Source organism: Xenopus laevis, chromosome 6L (genome assembly GCF_017654675.1).
Source record: "Xenopus laevis strain J_2021 chromosome 6L, Xenopus_laevis_v10.1, whole genome shotgun sequence".
Taxonomy (NCBI): domain Eukaryota; kingdom Metazoa; phylum Chordata; class Amphibia; order Anura; family Pipidae; genus Xenopus; species Xenopus laevis.
In genome coordinates, this window is record NC_054381.1 from 94,165,416 (window position 1) to 94,189,855 (window position 24,440).

General features: G+C 40.2%; 1 protein-coding gene across 1 annotated transcript; it reads left to right on the forward strand.

The window, feature by feature from the left end:
* The first annotated feature begins 6,366 nt into the window (after positions 1-6,366).
* snrnp48.L (small nuclear ribonucleoprotein, U11/U12 48KDa subunit L homeolog) lies at positions 6,367-15,445 on the forward strand. The gene is given in 9 exon segments (NM_001092461.1): positions 6,367-6,579; positions 7,944-8,051; positions 8,151-8,211; positions 9,044-9,124; positions 11,422-11,610; positions 12,905-13,026; positions 13,543-13,649; positions 13,733-13,885; positions 15,123-15,445. Coding segments are annotated over 9 exon segments (999 nt in total). The 5' UTR covers positions 6,367-6,456; the 3' UTR covers positions 15,178-15,445.
* Positions 15,446-24,440: the final 8,995 nt, after the last annotated feature.

Consider the following 24,440-nt stretch of genomic DNA (forward strand, 5'->3'; position numbering starts at 1 on the left):
TCGTTAATTCCAGGCTGTCTCTAGCTATACAATAATCATAGCTAGTCCATTTTATTTCGCCAATGATGTCCTTCCTCATGCTCTCCAAATCAGTGATCTTACAGATCCTCTCCTCCTTCCTGTAGATCCACTGTGAGCCCTAGAGAAATGTAAGAAACAAGAAGACATTAAGGTTTCCAGCAGTTTGTATTTAATCCCCAGTAATAATGAAAGTGACAATTTCTTCCCATAGGCACAATAAGCAAAACAATATGTATTTATTACCACTAGGGGAGCTGCTACATTGATCGTCGTTGCAAAGCAAAATCTTTTTGGTTCAATAGGAGTGTTGGTGTTGAGGTGGGTAAGAAAAGACATGCTTTTAAGGCTTTCAAGTTAGCTGGGACAGCCGAATCATTTATAAGGTACAAGGAGGCCAATAAATCATGCAAAGAAGCTATAAGGCAAGCTAAAATTGATATGGAAAAGGATATTTTTTAAAAATAATCCAAAATTATTTTTTAAATATGTTAATAGTAAAAAAAATGAAGCAGGAAGGGGTGGGACCTTTAGTATCAGAGGGTGGTCAGCTCGTTGATGAAAACAAAATAAATGCACAGATTCTGAACTCATATTTTTCGTCTGTCTACACAAATGAGGAACCAGTTAATGAAGGTTTCCTTCTTAATAGTTCCAATTTTAGTAATACAACTAATGATGCATGGTTCACACATGTGGAAATTCAAAAGAGACTAGAACATGTTAAGATTAGCAAAGGTCCGGGCCCAGATGGTATTCATCCCTGGGTACTTAGCGAGCTTAGCTCTGTGATTGCCAAACCTCTTTACTTAATTTTTCAGGATTCATTGAGGTCTGGCATAGTGCTGAGAGACTATTCAAAAATGTGGTGCCTCTATTCAAAAAAGGATCCCGTTCTCAGCCTCAAAACTATAGGCCAGTTAGTCTGACGTCAGTGTTAGGAAAGCTTTTCGAAGGGTTAATAAAGGATGGACTTTATAGCAAATCATAATATTATGAGTGTATGCCAGCATGGTTTTATGCGTAATAGAACTTGCCAGACTAACTTAATTTCTTTTTATGAGAAGGTAAGCAGGGACCTCGATTCTAGAATGGCAGTGGATATGATTTACTTAGGCTTTGCTAAAGCATTTGATACAGTGCCACACAAAAGGTTACTGGTTAAATAAAGGAATGTTGGCCTGGAACATAGTATTTGTACCTGGATAGAGAACTGGCTAAAAGATAGACTACAAAGAGTGGTGGTAAATGGAACATTTTCTAATTGGACCAGTGTTGTTAGTGGAGTACCGCAGGGCTCTGTACTAGGTCCCTTGCTTTTCAACTTGTTTATTAATGACCTGGAGGTGGGCATTGAAAGTACTGTTTTATTTTTGATGATACTAAATTGTGCAGAACTATAGGTTCCATGCAGGATGCTGCCACTTTGCAGAGTGATTTGTCTAAGTTGTGGAACTGGGCAGCAAACTGGAAAATGAGGTTTAATGTTAATAATTGCAAGGTTATGCAAAAAAATATAAATGCAAGTTATACACTAAATGGCAGTGTGTTGGGAGTTTCTATAAATGAGAAGGACCAAGGGGTTTTTGTAGATAACAAGTTGTCTAATTCTGGGCAGTGTCATTCTGTGTCTACTATAGCAAATAAAGTTCTGTCTTGCATAAAAAAGGGCATTAACTCAAGGGATGAAAACATAATTATTTCTCTTTATAGGTCCCTGGTGAGGCCTCATCTGGAGTATGCAGTTTTGGACTCCAGGCCTTAAGAGGGATATAAATTAGCTGGGGAGAGTGCAGAGACATGCAACTAAATTGGTTAGAGGGATGGAAGACATCAATTATGAGGGTAAACTGTCATGGTTGGGGTTGCTTTCTCTGGAAAAAAAGGCACTTGCGAGGGGACATGATTACACTTTACAAGTACATTAGAGGACATTATATACAAATAGCAGGGGACCTTTTTTACCCATAAAGTGGATCACCGTACCAGAGGCCACCCCTTTAGACTAGAAGAAAAGAACTTTCATTTGAAGCAACGTAGATTGTTCTTCACAGTCAGGACAGTGAAGTTTTGGAATGCACTGCTGGGTGATGTGATGGCTAATTTAGTTAATGCCTTTAAGAATGGCTTGGATGGTGTTTTGGACAGACATAATATCAAAGGCTATTGTGATACTAAACTCTATAGTTAGTATAGATATGGGTATATATAATGTATGTGAAAGTATGGAGAGGTGTGTGTATGGATGCTGGGTTTTCATTTGGAGGGGTTGAACTTGATGGACTTTGTCTTTTTTCAACCAGATTTAACTATGTTACTATGTATACTATGTAACTATGATCTCTACAGACAGAGCAAATAACATGGCAACTCTCACTAGTAAGTTCTAACTCTCAATATGGGAAATGTAAAGCTCAGGGCAAACACTAAACTAAACCCTGTTATATTTCTTTTTAATGACATTTACATGAAAGATACACAATGTTAATAATTGGGTTAGTAATCCCTTTAATCCCTTGGGTACCTTTGTCAGCAGCCACTTTAGAGAGCAGCCTTACCTGGCGATAGCCTTTTATGTAAAGGCGGTCCTTGCTTGAACACAAGCCCATCTCTGACACCCCTGCAATATAAAATAGAGATTTGGGAAGGTTAGAGTTAATGTGGAGAGGTGCCATATGTATAGGGACAGCACATAGGAACAAGTATGTTTACTAATATGATTTATCTGCCATGATATTATGCCCCTTTTTTGTGCTTCTAGAGAACCTGTTGAACTGGAACTAATCAAACGCTCCGATTGGCTGCCCACCTGCCTTAAATTACATAATACATAATTAAATTATTACATAATAAATAATTAAATTACATAATACATAATTTGCCCCACCCCGGAAATTTTCCAAGGGAGTCCCATGTTAGGGCTGCCCTGGAATTGAAAAACAGACAGTCCATTTTATACTAGTGGGATAAAGTACATTGCTGGGGTGGGGAATGTACATTGAATTTCAGGGACAATAGTGGGTTGGGACCAACCAAGGGGGACTGCAGGGACAGACTAAAGATAAATCCCCCAACTCACAAAGGTGAGACTAAAGAAGAACAGTTATAGCTACATCTATAATGAGCAGCATGGCAACTCCTACAGCCAAGGGATAAGCTAACCTTACTATTGCAAGCGCATATTATAGAGGGGGAAATACAGGACCAGTACCTTTGTCCAGAGGAACCGAAATGAGAAGATGTTATTAATCTCTGGCAGGGGGTCACTCAAGGTGTTCTTTCTTCTTTGTCTTCTCTCTTCTCTTTGCTTCTCTCTCTCTTCTTATTTTGCTGTCTCTCTCACAATCGCTTTCTCTCTCAAATCGGTCTCTCGCAAATCGCTCGGAATATTTCACTTTTTGGGGAGAATAAATAAGAGATTATGAGCAGGATCATAATGGGGGCTGTGGACCCTAAATGGCAGTCAGCTCTTTATCCTTCTACACTGTGATTAAAAAAAGTATGCCAATGCATAAACTACAGATGCCATAATGCACTCACTATAAGGCTGTAATTGGAAGTGAGGGAGCCTGACTGCTGTTGCGTGTGCTATTTAGCTAACAAAAATGTTGGGCAATCAGGATGTAGGCTTTTATCACTGGCATGTGGAAAGGGCCTTCATCATCTCCCATGATGCACTATAAGGGTTGACCATAAGAGGTAGGTAGCATTTGTATTGCTTATAATGTCATGATCAGGGTGGGCTTGTAACAGCACTACAGATCCCATCATGCTCTATGAATCCTTGGTTATATTAATACAGGGGTCATCTTCATATTCCTATTGGTTTCCCTTTCTCCCTGCATGTACCTAGTGTGCCTGCTTCCCATAACCAGCTGTGTTCTGATCAGTGCCCCTGCACCCATAATGCCAGGAATCCTAAGGTCAGACATTTATTCTTCTGATTTGTGCTACTTGTCTTTCTACTTAAGCCTCTCTAAACTGTCACCCACTCTAGTGCTAAGGCCACTGACTGTTGCTAGGATGAGTACAACCGTTAGAAAATGACAGTTGGCAAATGACTGTTGGCATTTACAGCAGAGGCAGAAAAAATTGTCTAATGCTTCAAATGCAACAACAAGTAAACCAAACACCCATGGTCTTAGAACTATAAGTTTTCATGGTCTCACTCCCATTAGAGATGGCATATGGGGAGATTTTAGGCACTTTGACACCCACATGTGTTAGTTGATTGGGGGTCAGGGCTGCCATCAGAAACCCATTTTCAGGTGATACCCTGTACAAGTGTAATATCGGGATCCAATTAATACTGAGTTTATTTGAATATATGTTCAGTGCCTCTCAACAGGCTGCAGTTCCCGTGTACAATTGCAGAAATTTCACGTTTAGAAAGTAATACCCAGAGAGCACAATGTATTTTATACAATCATAGTGTATTTATTGCAGGAATGTAATGACAAGTTGCCTTAAATAACCCCCCCCCCCATTTCTGCTTGTCACACAGATGCTATTTGGAACAGTTTCATGACAAGCAGCTCCCCAAGCAATTAGATTGGTAGGCAGTGGGGCAATTTTGGGAGCGATGGCCCCACTACCCAAGCTACTATAAATGGTGGGTGACAAAACACCCGAAATTGCCCTTTGTATTATCTTAATATGCCCCCCTGTTCCCCATGTATGGATCTGCTGCACTTACCTCTGAATCCAGAAATGAAATAACGGTCATCTGTACCTTAGCCGTTAAATCACCTTCCTTGCAGCTTTCAGCCAATCAGAGCTGAGCTGGGAGTGATGTCACCAAGATAAGGCATGATATCCCAGTAACTGACAGCCAATCGCATACATATCAAACTTGCACATTCTGAAACACTAATAAACTATAAACATAAGCAGTTTTAGAACCAGGGCCCCCATCAGATCTCCTGGGACCCCTGACTGGACCCCCCCTGTCCCCATTTAATGACGGCCCTGCTTAGATCTGTGTCTGTAACTGAACTACAGCTCAGCTACTAGTTATCACGGGGACAGCTGGGTAGTTTAGCAATGGCTAGAGACATACAGAGATCTCTGAGGCAGTAATGGGGGCCCCCACTGAGGGGGTACAGGGGGTTCTGCATTTAGCCTAGGAATTGTAACTTTAGTACCAAATGTCACATATAAAACAAAAAGTTTGATCCTGTTGTGGCACTTCCACATATTCCTGCACTAGCAGGGAGGATGCTGGTAGTTGTATGCTCCAGTATCTGAAATAACATGTTTTCTATCATATTCTTGCATACCAGCTTAGTTATTACCACATTTGACTTTACATGTCTAGCGGTAGGCTGTGCCCTTACATATATTGTCAGGGTCGGGCTGGGGGTCCGGGGCCCACTGGGATTACTGTCTCAGGGCCCTGCCCCTGCCGTACCCCCCCTAGTGTTAGCAGCTGTCAGTGAGCTTTTGAGAGACACATAGGTACAGAGGTTTTTCTGCTCACTGTGAAAGCTGCAGGGGTCTGTTCTGAAGCACCCACTGAAGCACTTAGTTACTCGTATCCAGAGAGAGTTGCTGAGGTCGCCAAACAAGCGAATCTTAACCCGATATGAGGGCCCACTGACACCTTGGCCCACCGGGAGTTTTCCAGGTATCCCGGTGGGCCAGTCCGACACTGTTGGTGTTACTGGTCCTTTAAAAAGGTTTAGGGGCAATGATCCTCTCCTTAAATAGAAGTCCCTCTCATGACCGTTATCCCATGATCTATTACTTGACTGGGCACTCCACATTTTTACGTCAGCTCATGAAACACCAAGGCAACAGTTTCTATACAATTTATTGTTCCCAAGTTGTCCATTACATTATTCTCCATTAAGGGAGACTTTCAGTGCATGGCAGAAAAGCAAAGCTGTTTATGGTTAATGAATATAATATTATTATAGCTGTGTCAGTATGTCTTGCCTTTCATTTTTATCTTGCCATTGTTGCACCGTAATTGTGCGAGACACAATGAACTGCCCCAAAACCTGAGGTAGAGGTTGCAACCTGTACTAAACCTACAATACAAGTTGGCAACCCTGGGAATTTAGTTGCAGGTCCTGTCAAGAGTCCGCAGCCCGCCACTAGAACCCATTACCACTTTCCCATGTTTGTATTTGCCGCTCCCGAATAGGTAAACTGCAGTGGAGCGGTCACATTGTAGGATCACATGACCGTGACGTCAGGTCCTTTCCTAGGATAGGAACTACTAGCCGCTACCCTTTACACAGTAAACATTTACTTAATTCCCATCCTAATTTCTTTAACCACACCTTCTTTTTTCACATCGAGGCTTGGAGCGCCTACGTACTTCTGGCGGAACGTCGGTTTTCCGGTCGGGAAAGTGTTTAGTGATGGTTGTGTTTAGTTCCTAATGGAGTAAAGAACGTAGCTGCGGAGCTTAGGATGTCTAAGGAGGGCGCTATGGAGAGGGGTCCGTGTACTTTGCTGCAGGAAATGAAAGACTTTACCGAGCAGTGCCAGAGTCGCCTGTCTGATTTGTTGCAGGAATTAGGATGGACGTCTGAGTTTTCTGGGGGTGAGCAGGTGAGGAGGTCACATTGGGATAAGTGAGAATCTTACAGGAGGAAGTACCGCTTTGTGTGGCAAATTGACTTCTAGCCCTGATGAGGAAGGCTGGTGTAATGGCGGCTAAGGGATGTGTCGTGACAGGAGGAGTTAGAAATCGCGTATTTACTATAAACTCCTTTTAAAATAATGCCTGCCGTGGTATAGCAATATAAAACATCAATGCCCTGTGTCTTTTGCATTTGTGCTTGATATTCAAGCAGTGGCCCTTCATTTGGTCAGGGAATATACTACAGCCTCCACTATAGGGGATTCTAGAATTTGTAGATTGACAACAGTTGTACAGCTGCTATTTGGTGTCGTTTTCTGTATGTGTGACATTTCTACAACTGCCGCATGAAAAATTGCGAGACAATTGCACACTGATCTAGTACTTTATATGCTACATATTCTCCTGGTCTGGGTGGCATCAATGTTTGCAGCCAGTTAGTCTGCACAAGCTGCTATGTCTTCCTGATGCTAATTAATTATGATAGTAAGAGATCAAAGCCATTTTATGCTGCACAATAATCTATTAATACTGGCTGCAGCTTCCCACATACTCAGGTGCCCAGGCATAAACAGATGCAGCCATTTTTAAAGAAAACGATACCCCAGAACATTGTAGGGTTACATTATATTGCAAAAAAACAGCTCATATGTAAAACCCTGCTTTAAATAAATAAACACATTTTATAAATATATGTATTTAGTATTATGTGCCACTGGGTGATCTTAAATAGATTAAGTACTACCGCCATTGGAATCATATGATTTATGGTGTATACTAAGGTCACACATACATGTTAGGTCAGATAAGCCAATTAAAAGCGTGTTGTTCGCAGGGCATTTTTGCACTGCCTGGCAAATTATTGTGGCTGCCTGACTCTATTTCCCACACTTCTTTTGCACCAATATAAAAAATATATAACAGAAGCTGCTAGGACCTTGTTGTGTATTGCCAAATTACAAAAGTCCCTCTTGCTTCTGTAAAAGTAATTCCTTATTTTGCTGATGGAAATGATTAAGTTTGCAGTTTTTATCCTGCCTGACCCCATTTTTTCCTGCCTGGGCATTTTTTTTTTCTGGAGAGAACACTGCAAGGGACAAAATTCTGTCTTTTGTCCCCGCACTTCTTCATGTTACAGTTCGAACTGCATTAGTTCTGGTCAGCTGATCTCTGAGGGGACACACAGACCATCACAAAATGGTAGCTCAAAATATGTGAAAGAGTAAGTTGGTTATGTATTTATTCATTCTGAAGGTAACGTTTTTCTTTAATGCAGAAGACTTCATATAAGATACTATTGCTTATGTTAACTTTATTCTTTTTCTTACACCAGGATGCAGCAGTTTGTCCATTTGATGATAATCACCGAATGCCTAAATCCTCCCTGGAAAAGCACATTGCTACATGCAGGCTACGAAAGTTGGGATATAGCAAGGAAGAGGTAGATTTGTGAAAGAAATAAACTCCTTTTTTATGTTATCAATGCTCTCAGAAGTTTTACATATATAATTATTATAATTTTTTTTTTATTATTATTTAGGTTCAGATTTCTGACACACAGTTTTACTACGAGAAAGCAAAACTACCGTCAGTTGTTATAGGTATGGTTTATCATTTTACTTTTTTTTTACCTCTACTCCTATAAATAGGGCATTTTGTTTAAATGGAGATAATGAGCTCTGTATATAAGATAACAATAACTCTAACCTGCAGCCTTTGTTAGGCTTTTAGAAAGGGATGCACCGAAATCCAGGATTCCGTTCAGGATTTGGATTTAGCTGAATCCTTTACCTGGCCGCACTGAATCCTAATTTACAAAATATCCCCTTTTTTCTCTTCCTGACCCTAATTTGCATATGCAATTTAGGATTCGATTTGGTTTTCAGCTGAATCCTTTATGAAGGATTTGGGTATTCAACCGGATCTAAAATAGTGGATTCGGTGCATCCCTACTTTTAGATAAGGTACAGCTCCTCTTACAGAGGGCGGCTATCTGTGGACTGCTAATTTGTATTGGAGTGGTATACATTCTGTTTTGAGTAATATAACTTTGGGCAAGTGATTATGGCGATTTTTGTTAACTGATGACGGAAATAAGCAGCTTATAATTAATAGCTCAGAAAGCAGGCATCGCCTTTGATATTGTGTGCTGGGTCCTGTACAGTATGATGGGAGTTATTATTAGATATAGGTGCTTAAATGCACAAGTGCAGCAAACAATTATCAAATAGTTTAAAACACTCTATTACAAGAGGTGAAATACATGATTGAATGCTATTGGCCTTGTATTTTCAAGCAATGTACACCTGTCACTAGACAGGGCCAAGTGTTTCTATTCAGGAGAGGTTTGTATTCTTTTGTCCCCTTCCCTCTGAGCGAAAATACCTTTTTAATTGAAAACTGTGCACTTAGATTCTCTGCTTTAACCCACAGATAAAGAGCTACAGTTTCAAATTATCAATAAAGCTAGGGATCGTGTGTCAACCGGCAATGCAGCTGGATCATATGAGAGAAGTAAGTGGATCAAACAAATTAAGTCTTTTTTTTTTTTTTTTTTTAAATATGTAATACAAATATATATTTCATATACAAGAAGGATTTATACACTGGAGGATTTCCTTTCCATTAGGTGAAGATACTACATATTATGTCGTAACGCGAAAGTAAATATCTCTTTACTGTTTATAGAGTACATTAATACTGTTGGCTTTCAGCAAGAACACGTGTCACCATAGTATCTACATGCATGCACATCTAGCCTGCATGCATGTAGGGGCTATTAAACTTGAGCTCCAAGCATATCTCTAAACCATATGGTTGCAGAGTAATACTGGGAACTGTAGATTGCCAACATGTAGCAGTCTACAGGCTGGACATCGCTGGGTAGAGTGCTGGAGTATTCTGTAACTGCAGGGGCAGGTTGAAAAGGTTTTGATAAACTGTATCTACATAAAATCACTGTACTAAAAAGTTGAGAGATATATATATATATATATATATATTAGTCCTGCACAGGTCTTATCTTGTAGTAAACCCCCCTGTAAAACATGCAGTGTCTTTTCAACTTTACCTGCATTTAAACACAAAGGTATTTTGTCAGAGTGTCATAACATAGAATAACCTCATCCACGGGACAGGTCATTTTCATCTTTACGATGATTATGGATTTATTTATTTATTTTGTTATTGGTGTACTTTTTTACTGTTCTAATAGCACTATCCTTAGAATTATTTGAAGCTGGCAGACCTGCAGACTGTTTAACACCGAATGTTATGAGAGTGTCTTAATTTAAGGGAAAAAATTCTCTTGTGTTTAAGTTAAGGTTCAGAATGCAAATTTGAAAAATAATCTGTCTTAAATATATGTATATGCATTTAAATAATTAAGTAATATAACAACTGTCTTTGGTTCTATTGTTTCCCCAACAGGGGTGAGTATAAACTGGAATTAGCCTTTGCCTTTTCACAGATAAGAACCACAGTGTATTTGCTGTATCCTTTGACAAGCTATATCCTTTTCAAAGTGAATATATAGCATAAATAAATAATATGAGTGGAAAAACACAATTTACTGATCTGACAGTACAGTGTGGCACTGTGTGTTAGAATACTGCTGACTTGCTGTTTCTGAAGTGCATGGCCATCAAATGCTAAGAGGGTGAAATGCACCTTCCATATTTTGTCTGTAACTCCCACCCTCCCTGGAATCTCAGTGTCGTGAGTTGTAAAGCAATGCAAAAAAAACGTGAATACATGATTCTTCAGATTGAGGAAAACATAATAGTCTTCCTCTGATTCGATTGGACCATTCCCATTCTTCAGATTGAGGAAAACATAATAGTCTTCCTCTGATTCGATTGGACCATTCCCATTGCTTCCTTAGGCTAACAGTATCATTCAATCCCTCCATTACCTTGTTCTATGTTAAAGTGAATGGATTCTCTGCTTTCCAATGAATCTGCACAACCCACCATGGAAAGCAAAGGTTCTTCAAGTTCTAGAGTACATCACTTCAACTTGGAGCTAGGATGGTGAGGGAAGGGTTGAATAACTACAATCCTTTTCTTTTTCAAAATGTGACTTGTTATGGTTACAGGAACAGTAACATCAAAAAATGAAAGTGTTTTAAAGAAATGACAATATAATGTACTGTTGCCCTGCACTGGTACAACTGGTGTTTTTGCTTCAGAAAGTATACGAAAAATCTCTAAAAACTCTGCATGGTCTGTGATAAATCTACCATAACAAGGTTGGTTGATGTACTTTTCTTTGAAGTGTGTATGTGTTTGACTATTCCCACTAAATATTTCAGATAACAGTTGGGTCACCTATTTGTAGTGTTTATTGGATGCAGTCGCAATGAATATAGTGGTGTTTTCTTTCATTGATTTCTGCAGAGAAACCATAAGACTTCAGTATGTGATATAGTAAAAAAAACAGTTAAGCCACTGGTACCAAAACTGTGCTTCAGCTTTAGTGAGACTGTTAATGTGGGATGACAGTCAGACATTGCAACTGGGTTCAGTATGAGTAAATGGATGTCAGTAGATCTGTAAAAATCTAAGTATTTACATCTGGTTTACATTGAAGCCCTTTCTAAGCCTGGTACCTTGAGTCCCAACAGTGTTTTTCAACTAACAAAGGGGCACCCAATGCCCCTAAGAATTACACAGAACTGATAGGCTGCATTCTTCACCACCTGAAAACTCTGGCAAGGAGAATACCCATGTGCCACTGATACACCTTACCGTTGTGTTCTCTCCTTCTTTTTTGTGGTGTTATGGTGATACTTTTTTTACTTTGTGTTTTAGGTGCATATTCTTGCTCTCCAGTTGAAGTTCCTATAAATCACAAGTATGCCATTTGTGACCTGAAGCCTGCTGATCGCCTTGCCATCTATGACTATGTCCTGGAGCAGACCAGGATTCAGAAACCTGCTTCCCAGACTGATCGTTCTGAAGCTGACCTGTTTGAAGATTTAGCTGCCAAAATAAACCAAGGTAACAATACACCCACTAAGCGAATTGGTTCTTGTTCATCAATTTATTATGCTAATGTAATTTATTAATGCTTACCCTAAAGACAAACAAGATTTTATAGGAGAGATATATATATATATATATATATATATATATATATATATATATATATATATATATATATATATATATATATATATATATATATATATATATATATATATATATATATATATACACACACAGACAATTACAAGAGTCCTCAGCACTCAACCCATTATCAATATATTTAAGACAGAGACATTTTGTGCATACTGCTACTGAAAAATGCCTTACCCTTTAAACAAAACAGGGATTGTTTGTCCATATATTGCAATATATTTAAGCTGGCCAACTACGTCAAAGTCATCCCATATCTGGCCAGTCCTATGCTCAATTTTCATCTGATTCATTAAGAATTCTATAGTTTCATTATACATTTTATAAAAGGGACGAATACGTTTTACCTGCAACTTACTAGCTGCTTTCAAAGTAAAACTCCCAAACTTGGCTGCCCTTTTATTAGACACCAGTGGGATCACCTGACTATAGTTGGAGAGGGTGGGAGATACAACATGGAGCTGGTCACTGCTCCTGTAGAACTATAACAAACAAGGGAAAAGTTGTGCTCACCACTAGTTTTTAAAACCATTAGGCGGGGGAAGCTGACCTGTTTGAAGATTTAGCTGCCAAAATAAACCAAGGTAACAATACACCCACTAAGCGAATTGGTTCTTGTTCATCAATTTATTATGCTAAGGTAATTTATTAATGCTTACCCTAAAGACAAACAAGATTTTATAGTTCCCCCCCCCCCCGCTCTATCGGAGCTCAGACGCAGCAATAAAAACGAAAGGAAAAAAAAGTTAAACACCCTTGTCTTAATCTGACTGCTGAAGGATCTCAAGGTCTCTCTAAACGAGTGCATTCTCTGAAGAGCAGGATAAAAAGTAGGTTATCAGGGGTTACGGTTCTGCTTCCTCCTGAGCGTGATGATTTGTGATGCCGACTACTTTACACTTGAGATGTCTATAAAAGGAGACTGAGACGGTGGAGAGGATAAAGGCTGAGAAACCGGCAAAGAATTTGGAGCTATGTTGATTAAAAAATGCATTCCAATTGAGAATAAGTTTTTCACTCTAAAAAGGAGTTTGGGGAATTTTTGTCTGAATTTGGAGTACCCCTTTAAATACCTCTGTATAAAAGTTTTTCCTTACCCTTCAGTTGTTTTATAAATAGCATATGTTTATTCTTTCACTTTTAACTTGCCTGTTAGATGATGACCAGAATGGACCCAAATCCCACCTTGAAATCATGGCTGAAATGAGAGACTACAAGCGACGGCGCCAGTCTTACAGGGCAAAGAATGTTCACATAACAAAGAAGTCTTACACAGAGGTAGGCATTTCTCAATACCTAGCAAAGTGTACTTTAACGGCTTTATTTTAGAACTCGGGAATGGGTGGGTGTGTTACATGTTAATGTAGGCTAGTATCTGTATATGTACTTACTATGGTTGTAAATCTGCATATTTTACATTACTTTTTTGTTGTTTTTGCACTTTTCCATTCTTATCTCTGAAAAATAAAAAATTTTCTATCCCCTGTTACATGTTCTCTATAAACTTTAGTATGGTCAGGTAATTTTGTCACAATGATTTAACAGCCGGAAGGGATTTCTGTAGAGACCATATCTTCTGCAGTTCTCCGGTTCTTACTTATGCCATGCACACCATAACTGGCACTATATAAAGCTATACTTGAGGACAAAAGTGATTTTATCTTGAGGGATTCTAAAATCTTTGCACATGGCTGTAGTGATAAGTACCAGCAGAACCATAGAGCATTAAGTAAAGGCAAATGAAAATGAATTATTGCATGGAGGAATGTGCCTTTAATGACCTGTAATTTTCAGATTATCCACGATGTTATAAATGTGCACATGGAAGAACTGAGCAGCCATTGGCGTGATGAGAATAACGATGATGCAAGATCCTCTGTTTCTTCTTCTTCTGTTAGAAGGTAGATAACCAATTTGGACCCATTTTCAATTTGCCTAGATTAAATTCTTGTTTATAAACATGTTTATGTGATCTTGCTTTTAGGAGACCATTGCAAAGATCTCCCTCGGCAGATTCCAGGGACTCTGGAAGTCACAGAGACAAACAACATTCTGTAAGAAAAAGGGAGCGAAGCAGGAGCCCACATAAACATTCTAATCGGGAAAAAGAAAAGGACACCAAAAAGAAAAAAGCGAGGCAAGAGCATATTTTGTTCTTACTGTGCTGTAATACATTTACACCTCTCAATAGCTTTTCTGAAATAGTGCAGAAGCCACACTATGGCATTACTTGCCCCATATTTCTAGATCCCTATACTGAATGAAAATATGTGCGCTTGTGTTTAGTTTAATACTGTTTGTGGACTCAGTAGCATGAAGTTCCCTTGTCATTTATATTACACCAAATTAGGGATGCACCGAATCCAGGATTTGGTTCGGGTTTCAGCCAGGATTCTGCCTTTTTAAGCAGGATTCGGATTTGGCCGAATCCTTCTGCCTGGCCGAACCGAATACTATTTTGCATATGTAAATATGGGGCGGGGAGGGAAATCACGTGACTTTTTGTCACAAAACAAGGAAGTAAAAAATGTTTTCCCTTCCGGTATTCAGCCGAATCTTTTGCAAAGGATTCGTGGGTTCAGCCGAATCTAACAAAGTGGATTCGGCGCATCCCTACACCAAATAGACTACTAACTAGTTTGTCAGGGGTACTGCAAAAATAGATTTGCACTTGCCTACAGTTCTCATAGAGGATCTGAATAGAAAGAGAGACGATAATAAAGAAAGAGAGCCTGGCAGTCAGTCTTTTTTTGGTTGCCTGGGTCAGGGACCCCAACATCCACATAACCTTTTCAGATATAGGATAAAGACCACCAGGATTGCCGTATTATCTGCTGGAGTGCCCACCCTCTCCCCTGACTGGCCATACATGCCCAGTTAGTGTGGTCAGAATCCGACAAACTACCTGACAAAATCTGGCCGTGTATTGCAATTTTTGGAGCTTATTTAAAGGTACTTTTCCTTTAAACATAATCTGCCACCAGCGTTGAGTAGCTCTTTGCAAGTTTTTTGGAGAAGTTTCCTGACACACTTTCCTTGGTTTCAGCCAGGTCATGCAGTAGATGGGCGGGGATTCAGCAAAAGAAGATTCTAGGGAATTTAGGTTTCCTAAATCTAGATGCACATTGGATAGGGAAAGGGATGTAAAAGCAATAAGATAGTTAGAAATAGGTATTTCTTAAAAATATTTAATAAAGTTTCCCTCTATGTTCATCATATCACATTTTATTGAAAAATAAACCATTTATTTTCTTATTTTTACTATGGCTTCACTTAAAAAAAATAGTCACATGCAACATTATAGACGATTATAGTGTCCCTTTTAGCCATATGCTGTATTAATGTAATGTAAATCATTTCCTCATCTGTTTCAGGGATGAAGACAGACGACACCACAGTCATAAAAGAAGAAAGCACAGCGAAGACTAAAACCACAATAATGATGTTAAACTGATTAAATTTGGTAGTGTTCTCTACTTTTGGTAAAATGATTTGTTTCATGATGTGCATTTGTTAACTAATGTGCATATGTTTTATAGGTTCTTACAGTCTGAAAGTCACTGTCAAGTCTGTAGAAAAAGGTTTAAGTTATTTTACGCATCTGTTGTTTTCCAAAACTATTGTCTATTTCATGTGTATGGCAAACCAAAGCTTGTCCTCTGTAATTGGTCTGTCAAAATAAAACCTTTACAAGTGATGTGCTTTAAGTATTGTTTATAGTGTTATAATACACAAAAGCCATGCATATCTTGTAAATTATATCCTTATAAACTGTGAGTAGTGATGTCATTTCTGTCACAAGACTCACTGAAACTTATGTATTATAATAAATAAAGTACCCCCTGTTGCAAAATATGAGGATATTTATAACTTACAGAAAGATCCGTTATCCAAAACAGATAACCCCAGGTCCCGAGCATTATGGATAACAGGTCCCATGCCTGTAATGATTAATGGTGCTCGTCATGAAGAAAATGTAAGTGTCAGATATGTACCAATGTACTTAGATGTGTTTTACGTTGTTTAAAAGAAATATTACATATGCTTATTGCTTTGGTGTCATAAGCAAGTTCCCAGACATGGCATATATTGGGCAATACTACTTCTGATTTTATTATGGGGAAAATGCCAGCACATCCAAAATGGTTAATATTAAGGCAGCAGTAATTTGACAGTTGATTAGATTGCTAAAAGATCAGATGTTTATCTATATAAACATTGCCACATACAAAAGCCAACAAAAGAAGCTACTTCTGTCACTCAAGACCATTTAGCAAGATTTATAAGTATTCTAAATTCTCTTAATTTGTTGTCTCAAAAAATTACAGACCTGTATTTGACATTTAAGCACATGTTTTATTTGGGATTTAAAAATTTTGATTAACACACAGTAAAGCCTGAAATGGCTGTGAGATAACTATCCCTGGAATATATATCATGTTTGACCCTATCTGGCAATGATCACTCAATGAGTTCTAATGATGACTTATCAGCCCCGCCAAAGTGAATCTCTTTTCAGATGTCACCAGTGAATGCTTTTACATTGTGAGCAGTGCTAAACGTTTGCAAAAGCACCATTTTAAAAATTGCTTGTGATTTTTAATTACATTCCCCCTAAAGTGTCCATTTTGGAGGCAAATCCTATGTGACGCAGCTGAAATATTAATGCTCTACAGCTTCATTAATGGCTTAAAGTGATACTGACACTAATAAAATACTTTTTAAAGTGTGAATGTACATTAAAAGTTATGTACAGGTCATGTTTTTGTAAGTAATTGTTAGTTGAAGTTTCTAAACCTGACTGTTTTGCCAACCTGACTGCCTCAGCCTGTCAGTTAATGTTTCTAATGCTAACGGACTCCTGCTGCACAAATATGGCAGCCCCCTCACACAGGAACATGGGGCATCAGACCGGTAATGTAAAAGTATTGTACAAATACTTTATGGCAAAGTTATAAGTAGCTTTCCAAGGCAAAATCTCACATTCAGGGCTAATTCTATGTGAGCAGCTGTGCTTCTCTGTGTGTTCTGTTTATTGCATTGTTGTTAGTCCAATGTAAGGGCACAATGTGGATACAGACAGACTGCAAAGGGTAGCACAGAGAGGCAGTGTGCAGACGGATACTCTCTATTGCCTTGCTGTTTACAGCCCAGATTTATATGGTTGTTTTAGATAATCTACTAGCTCTTGCTATTTTATGTACACTATAAATGCTTCCCGAAAAACTATTCTCTGCCATCCCTGTATAATTATTAGCCTTCTTGGATTCTTAACCTGTTTATCTGTGGAAATAAATTTGGGTCCAGTCATTTCCCTGACCCCATCAGAGATTCCTAAACAAACTCTTTCCTATCTTTCTAAAGGTCCCCATACACAGACCGATATACAGTAAACTGCTGCCAGATTATGTTGGTAGTTTATTGGGCTGTGTATCTGACAGGCTTCCCATATTAATATCTGGCTGGGCAGGGTTAAAACCCCTTTCGGATCAACTAACCAATGCGGTCCTTTATCTGACTTTATTCTCATCATGCAATCCAATAGATCGGATCAGCCCGATATCGTCAAGAGGGGCATATCGAGGAGACTTCGGCAAATGAGCAGATCTCTGTATGTATGACCAGCTTTACTGTTGGGATTAAATGAAAAACGGAGAACATGGAAAAAGTTAAACAGAATTAATGCTCTGAAAGCTCAAAGGGCCCATTAAGGCAGTTCCAGTCTTCCACAACGTAAAACTGACTGTAAGTTGTCTTTAAACTGAGAATAGATTTTGGCAGCAGATCCAGCAGTTGTCAGAAAATTACTATAGTGGCCTGACTGATTCACAACTATAATATTTATTTTATGAACAGGTCATCTGCCTTAATGTTGTCAAGCTCTAAAATTGTGGGCAATTCCTTTGTTATGTCGTTATCATTTAAGCAGATAAAAGCCCTGGAGTTGATTTGGGGGGGGGGTGCTTGTATGTGGAAGATTTTACTGTGAACAGACAACATGAGGTCAAAGGAGCTCTCCGTGCAGGTGAAACAAGCCATCTTTGAGCTGCAAAAACAGAAAAGCCCCGTCGGAGAAATTGCTACAATATTAGGAGTGGCAAAATCTACAGTTGGTACATCCTGAGAAAGAAAGCACTGGTAAACTCAGCAACGCAAAAAGACCTGGATGTCCACGGAAGACAACCATGGTGGATGATTGCAGAATCATTTCCATGGTGAAGAAAAACCCCTTTACAACAGTCAAACAAGTGAACAACACTCTCCAGGAGGTAGGCATATTTATATCCAAGTCTACCATAAAGAGAAGACTGCATGAAAGTAAATACAGAGGGTGCACTGCAAGGTGCAAGCCACTCATAAGCATCAACAATAGAAAGGCTAGATTGGACTTTGCTTAAAAAAAAAAAAAAAAATCTAAAAAAGCCAGCACAGTTCTGGAAAAACATTCTTTGGGCAGATGAAACCAAGATCAACCTCTACCAGAATGATGCCAAGAAAAAAGTATGGAGAAGGCGTGGAACAGCTCATGATCCAAAGCATACCACATCATCTATAAAACATGGCGGGGGCAGTGTGATGGCTTGGGCGTGAATGGCTGCCAGTGGGACTGGTAAACTAGTGTTTATCCATGATGTGGCACAGGACAGAAGCAGCCAAATGAAGTCTGAGGTGTTCAGAGACAACTGTCTGCTCAAATCCAGCTAAATGCAGTCAAATTGATTGGGAGGTGTTTCATAATACAGAAGGACAATGACCCAAAACATACAGCCAAAGCAACCCAGGAGTTTATCAAAGCAAAGAAGTGGAATAGTCTTGAATAGTCAAGTCAGTCACCTGATCTGAACCCAATTGAGCATGCATTTCACTTGTTGAAGACTAAACTTCAGACAGAAAGGCCCACAAACTAACAGCAACTGAAAGCCACTGCAGTAAAGGCCTGGCAGAACATTAAAAAGGAAAAACCCAAAATCTGGTGATATCCATTAGTTCAAGACTTCAGGCTGTCATTGCCAGCAAAGGGTTTTCAACCAAGTATTAGAAATTAACATTTTATTTTCAGTTTTTTAATATGTCCATTTTCTTTTGAGCTCCTGAAATGAAGCGATTGAGTTAAAAAAGGCTTTAGTTCCTCACATTTTTATGCAATCTTTTTGTTCAACCCACTGAATTAAAGCTGAAAGTCTGCAGTTCAACTGCATCTGAGTTGTTTTATTTAAAATTAATTGTGGTAATGTATAGAACCAAAATTAGAAAAAAGTCTCTGTCCAAAGATTTATGGGCCTAACTGTATAAAGGATAACCCCTATTAAAGGGGTAATTAATTAAAGGTCAACTTTGTGCGTTTTTTTTTTTACCTTGAATAAGCTAACAACTCGAATGTTTTCTTATTTATGAAAAAAACTGAATGTAAAGAACTCGATTGAGTGCAATCAGGGGGAAAAACAAGAATACCTCGAATTGATCAAGTTATGGCTAAAAAGTTATCAGCGGAAAAAAAACTCGAATAGCTTGAACGGATCAAGTTTTCAAGCACAAACCACTGAAAAAAACATGAAAATCGTGAAAGCTAAAAACATCTTCAAATGGTTCAAGGGACATCGACAGGTTTTAGCTGGAGTATTTTTGGACTTTGGCTTTTTGCAGGTTTGGGGCATAATAAGGGTTGAAAAAATTCGAGTTTTCTTTTTTTTTTTTTAAAGATGTTTATTTCTGGTTTTTTAAAACACACAACAAAAACAGACACATACAAGGTTGTGCACCGAGACATTATTACATGTACAAGTCAGTATCACAGCATATGCAGATCAAACATAATGAATCCTATCCTCTATTGTGGTGAGTCTGGGAGTGAGATTCCGGGATTGGCATCAACCCAGGATGTCCAAATTTTATCAAACTTTGTGGGTGAACCTCTAGCAATGTAGGTCAATTTAATAAGCGGCAGCGTTTTATTTATCAATACCCGCCACTGTTTGATATTGGGAGGGTGTGGACTCATCCACCTCATCACCACCAGCTTTTTGGCATAAAAGAGTGTAGCCCGTAATAGATTCCTGGTCTTGTTCAGAGGCACCAACTCCTCTACCACCCCTAAGAGACACACCACCGGGGATTTTACTCCCGGGAGATCAAGATTTTGGCTTAAATACTGGACAACCGCTGACCAGAAGCGAGAAACTACCTCACACTCCCACACCATGTGAAAGAACCCTGCATTGAGGGTTTGACATCTATGACATTTACCATCCACCGACCTACCCATTTGTTTCAATCTAAGAGGAGTAACATATAGCTGGTGTATAGCCTTAAATTGTATCGTCTTGTCCCGAGTGGATATCACAGACCCATATATACTCTCAGTAGCCTCCTCCCATTTCTCATGATCAAGTTCTGGGATATATTGAGACCATTTAGGATAGGACTTAGTAAATGGGTCTACATTTGGGTCCAGGAGTAGCCTATATATATCAGAGAGCAGTTTCTTGGTTTGCGGATCCCATAGTCTAGATTCAAGTTTCGAGCTTACCCAAGTGACAGTTAAGGAACCAAATTGAGCCTTAAAGGCATGTCGCAATTGCAGATAGCGATAAAGCTGAATAGTAGGATTAAGTAACTTCCCACGTAGCTGTTCTAATGACATGAACAACTCTCCAATAATTAGGTCACTGACATGTCTAACGCCCAGTTTCGGCCAATATTGGAAATCAGGCAAACTGTTGAAATGAGGGAGATTAGCGTTCCTCCACAGAGGAAGTTTAGGAGAAATATGTGAAAGGGGCAGATCTGCAGGTTTATATTGTTTCCCCCATAAGCGTATGGGGAGTGCCATAACCTCTGGTAGGAGAGGGGAGTCTTTGAGGCGCCTGTAAGGGGCATTACGAAGAGGTTCTAGTGACCCTAAAATGGATGCCTGAAGTAGAGTAGTGGGATTATCCAGGTCTGAATGAAACCAAGAGTGCAGGTAGGAGATTTGGCCAGCTAGATAATAGTTCTTAATGTTCGGGAGCGCTAAACCACCTTTGTCAGTCGGCGCTGTCAGTAATTTCAGCGACATACGTGGCACCTTATTGTCCCAGATAAATGATGTAATACTCGAATTTAGTTTCCTAAAAAAGGCATCACGGATCGAGATTGGGGAGTGTAACAGAGGGTATACCAGCTTTGGCAAGAAAATCATCTTAAATAAGTTGGAGCGACCCCAAATAGTCAAAGGTAACTTGAGCCATTGGGTGGCAGCCCGGTTAAACTTTTGCACATTCGGTTCTAGGTTGTTCGCGATATATTGGGAATGGTCCTGTGTGATAACAATACCCAGGTATCTAAATTTGGACACCCAACTCAACCCACTTACTTGCCCAATGGGGGTGTCCCCACCCAGAGAAAAAAGCGAGGATTTAGATTTGTTGACTTTTAACCCACTAACGTCTCCAAATTCAGTCAGAACCGTCAGAGTCACTTCCAAAGACCTATCTTTATCCGCTAGAAACAAAATAACATCGTCCGCGTAGAGGGCGATTTTATCCTCAAGTCTGCCCACTGGTAAGCCTTTAATCTCCTGTGTCCCACGTATCTTGAGAGCTAACGGCTCTATTGCCAGAGCAAAAAGCAGTGGCGATAGGGGGCAGCCCTGCCTCGTACCTCTTTCAAGCACAAATTGGGGGGATAGTATCTCATTGACCCGTATCTGGGCCATTGGCTGTTTATACATGAGACGTACCCAGTTAATAAAGTTAGGACCCACTCCAAATCGTTCCAAAACCCTCCATAAATAATCCCATTCCACAGAGTCGAATGCTTTTGATATGTCCAAAGAGGCTATTACTCCACCATACCCCCTTTGGGCGGCCAATTGGATGTGAGTATGGAGCCTACGGATATTAACTGCCGTCGTTTTGTGGGGCATAAACCCTGTCTGATCACTGTGGATGAGAGAGGTAATAACTTTGCTAAGCCGAGTCGCTAGTAGTTTGGCTAAGATTTTTATGTCAGTATTAATCAATGAAATAGGACGGTAAGAGTCCCAGCGTGACATGTCTTTGCCTTCCTTCGGGATTAAGGTGATCAGTGCAGAGTAAAATGAGTCGGGGAGAGTGCCAGCTTCCAGGCCGCAGCATAGGTATCTTTTAGTTTGGGAACAGCGGTCTCTAAATGTAGCCTATACCAGGCAGCCGGCAGGCCATCTGGCCCTGGGGTCTTCTGGGGAGGTAGGCTGAGAATTGTGTCCCTAATTTCTGATTCAGTCAAGGGGTCGTCCAAAAATGCTCTTTGATCTTGGTCCAAACTAGGAAAGGGCAGGTCCTCTAAGTAGAGGTCTAACACTGCCTTAGAGGCGTTCTGGCCTTTAGAGTATAGGGCTTTGAAATTGGTGGCAAATTCAGCTGCTATGTCCTCGGGATCAGTAATCTGAGTACCTTGGGGCGTCACGAGATGCAGTATTGGAGAGGAAGGGGTAGTAAGCTTAGCCAAATGGGCCAAAGTTTTGCCATTTTTATCCCCTAAATCAAAGGATTTCTGCGCATTATAAAGCAGCCTTTTCCGAGTTAGAGCGGTATACAAAATAGCTAAGTTTCTTTGTGCGGTTTGCAGAGCTTCCTCCGTTTTGGCACTCTTGTCCTGCGCTAACACCTGCTCGGCCTCCTTAATAGCTTTTTCAGCTAGCTCAACCTGAACTTTTTTATCTTTCCTGGACCTATTAATGGCCGATATAACCTCCCCCCTAGCAACTGCTTTAGATGCTTCCCAGGTTATAATAGGGTTCGCGGATCCCACATTCAGATCCCAGAATTCCTTGCATTTCTGAGCACAATGGTCAGCTACTATGTCGTCTGTCAGCCATAGGGGAGATAGCCCCCATATTCTATGTTTCGAGTTAGGCCCAATCCGTACCTCAACTAACAGGGGAGAGTGATCTGAGTGTGACCTAGGTAAGTACTTCAAGTCGACTACCAGTTTAACAAAATCAGCAGTCGCTAGTGCTAAGTCAATTCGTGACAAGGAGGCGTGACTCGCCGAATGACAAGAGAATTGGGTAGCAGTGGGGTATTTACCCCTCCACACGTCAGACAGGGCCATTCCCTCCATCCATTGAACCAAGTGTGGTGTGGCTGCATCCGAGCCACTAGACCGATCCATAACCGGATTTGTTGTTGCGTTAAAGTCCCCGAGTATACACACTGGGTCGGGGGGGAGCCCAACCAGTTTCTGTGAGACTAAGTTCAGTAAGTCAATATTGAAAGGGGGAGGGACATAGATGTTAGTTACTATTATAGGGCGGTTATTCAATTTACAATGGAGAATTATATACCTTCCGTAAAAATCAGTTTGAATAGACAAAAACTCAAATGCCGTATTCCTCCTAACGAGGATGGTAACACCTCTGGAATGCGTAGAGAAAGGAGCATGATATGCGTGCCCTACCCAGTACCTTTTCAAAGCCAGGAGCTTCTGCCCCGTGAGATGTGTCTCTTGTAATAGCGTAAGGTCAGGCTTGTACTTATGAATATAGTCTAAGATGAGCGCCCGCTTAAATTTGGAGTTCAACCCTCGAACATTCCAGGTCAGCAGTTTGATATTAGCCATTGGACCAGACGGTAGCACAAGGACAGGATAAAATGACATGCATAGGAATCCAACAGGAAAGGCACATTAGAAGCATTGATTCATATTTCAAATTACAGACATGAGTAAGCAGATACTCGGTGCACAACCAGAACATCACATAAATATTTACAGTACCCCAAAAACCCCCACCCTGCCCATCCCCCCAACCTGGGTGGGCCTCGTACCCTGAACTGTTCCAAATTGTAGGAAACGTCGTCAAGAGAGAAAAAGAAAATGCAGATCCTCTCCCATGAGTGCTTAGTCTATAAAGAAGACAGTCACTGGAAAGGGGGTCAATGTATAACTATCATACGAGTCCCGGCCAGAACACAGTAAGGAGTGTGCTTAAGAAAAACAGATAATAAAGGAGGCAGATACTAGGCCAAGGTCAACAAAAAAAAAAAAAAAGGGGGGGAAAAAACAATCATGCCAACAATATCGAGAGAACTGAAACGTAGAGATGGCTGGGTACCACATCCAGCAGAGCGGCAACAGCCACAGTAGGAATGGCTCCTGAGGGGTATAGCGGAATCCACAGTTATCCCCAGCTCGCATCGTGACCCTAGTCTAAGAAAGTGCACATTACCAGTAGTCCGGTGTACCAGGTGTGAAAGGCGCTGAGCGAGCAGTGAATCCGCTGTGAGGATCGCCAGATACCAGTATTGGGATCGCACAGGCAATGGTGCTTGAGCTGGGGCGAACATTATGAAAGGAAAACCTCAGGGGGGATGTGGTGCTCGTCAGTAGACTGTTGTCACAGTCCAGCTACAGGAGTCGTAGTATAAGTGAGCCACTGTGAATGGGTACAATCCAACAGGACCATCAATAGTACCGCGTAGTATGCAATCAACTACATACAGCGAAGAGTGTCGACAAGAGATATCCCAGATCCATACAGATGCCCACCACTGCACCAATACTGTAACATGTGGGGCTATCATGTCGGGAGGAAGCAAAAGTGTACAGCAGAGAAGTCACTCAGTCGAGCTGTGATAGTAGTCTTCCAAAAGCATCCATTGTTGTTGGCGGGACGTAAACAAGTCGACATGCTGCCATCTACATTATTCACGCGGCGGGCTTTGCCTGGGGGG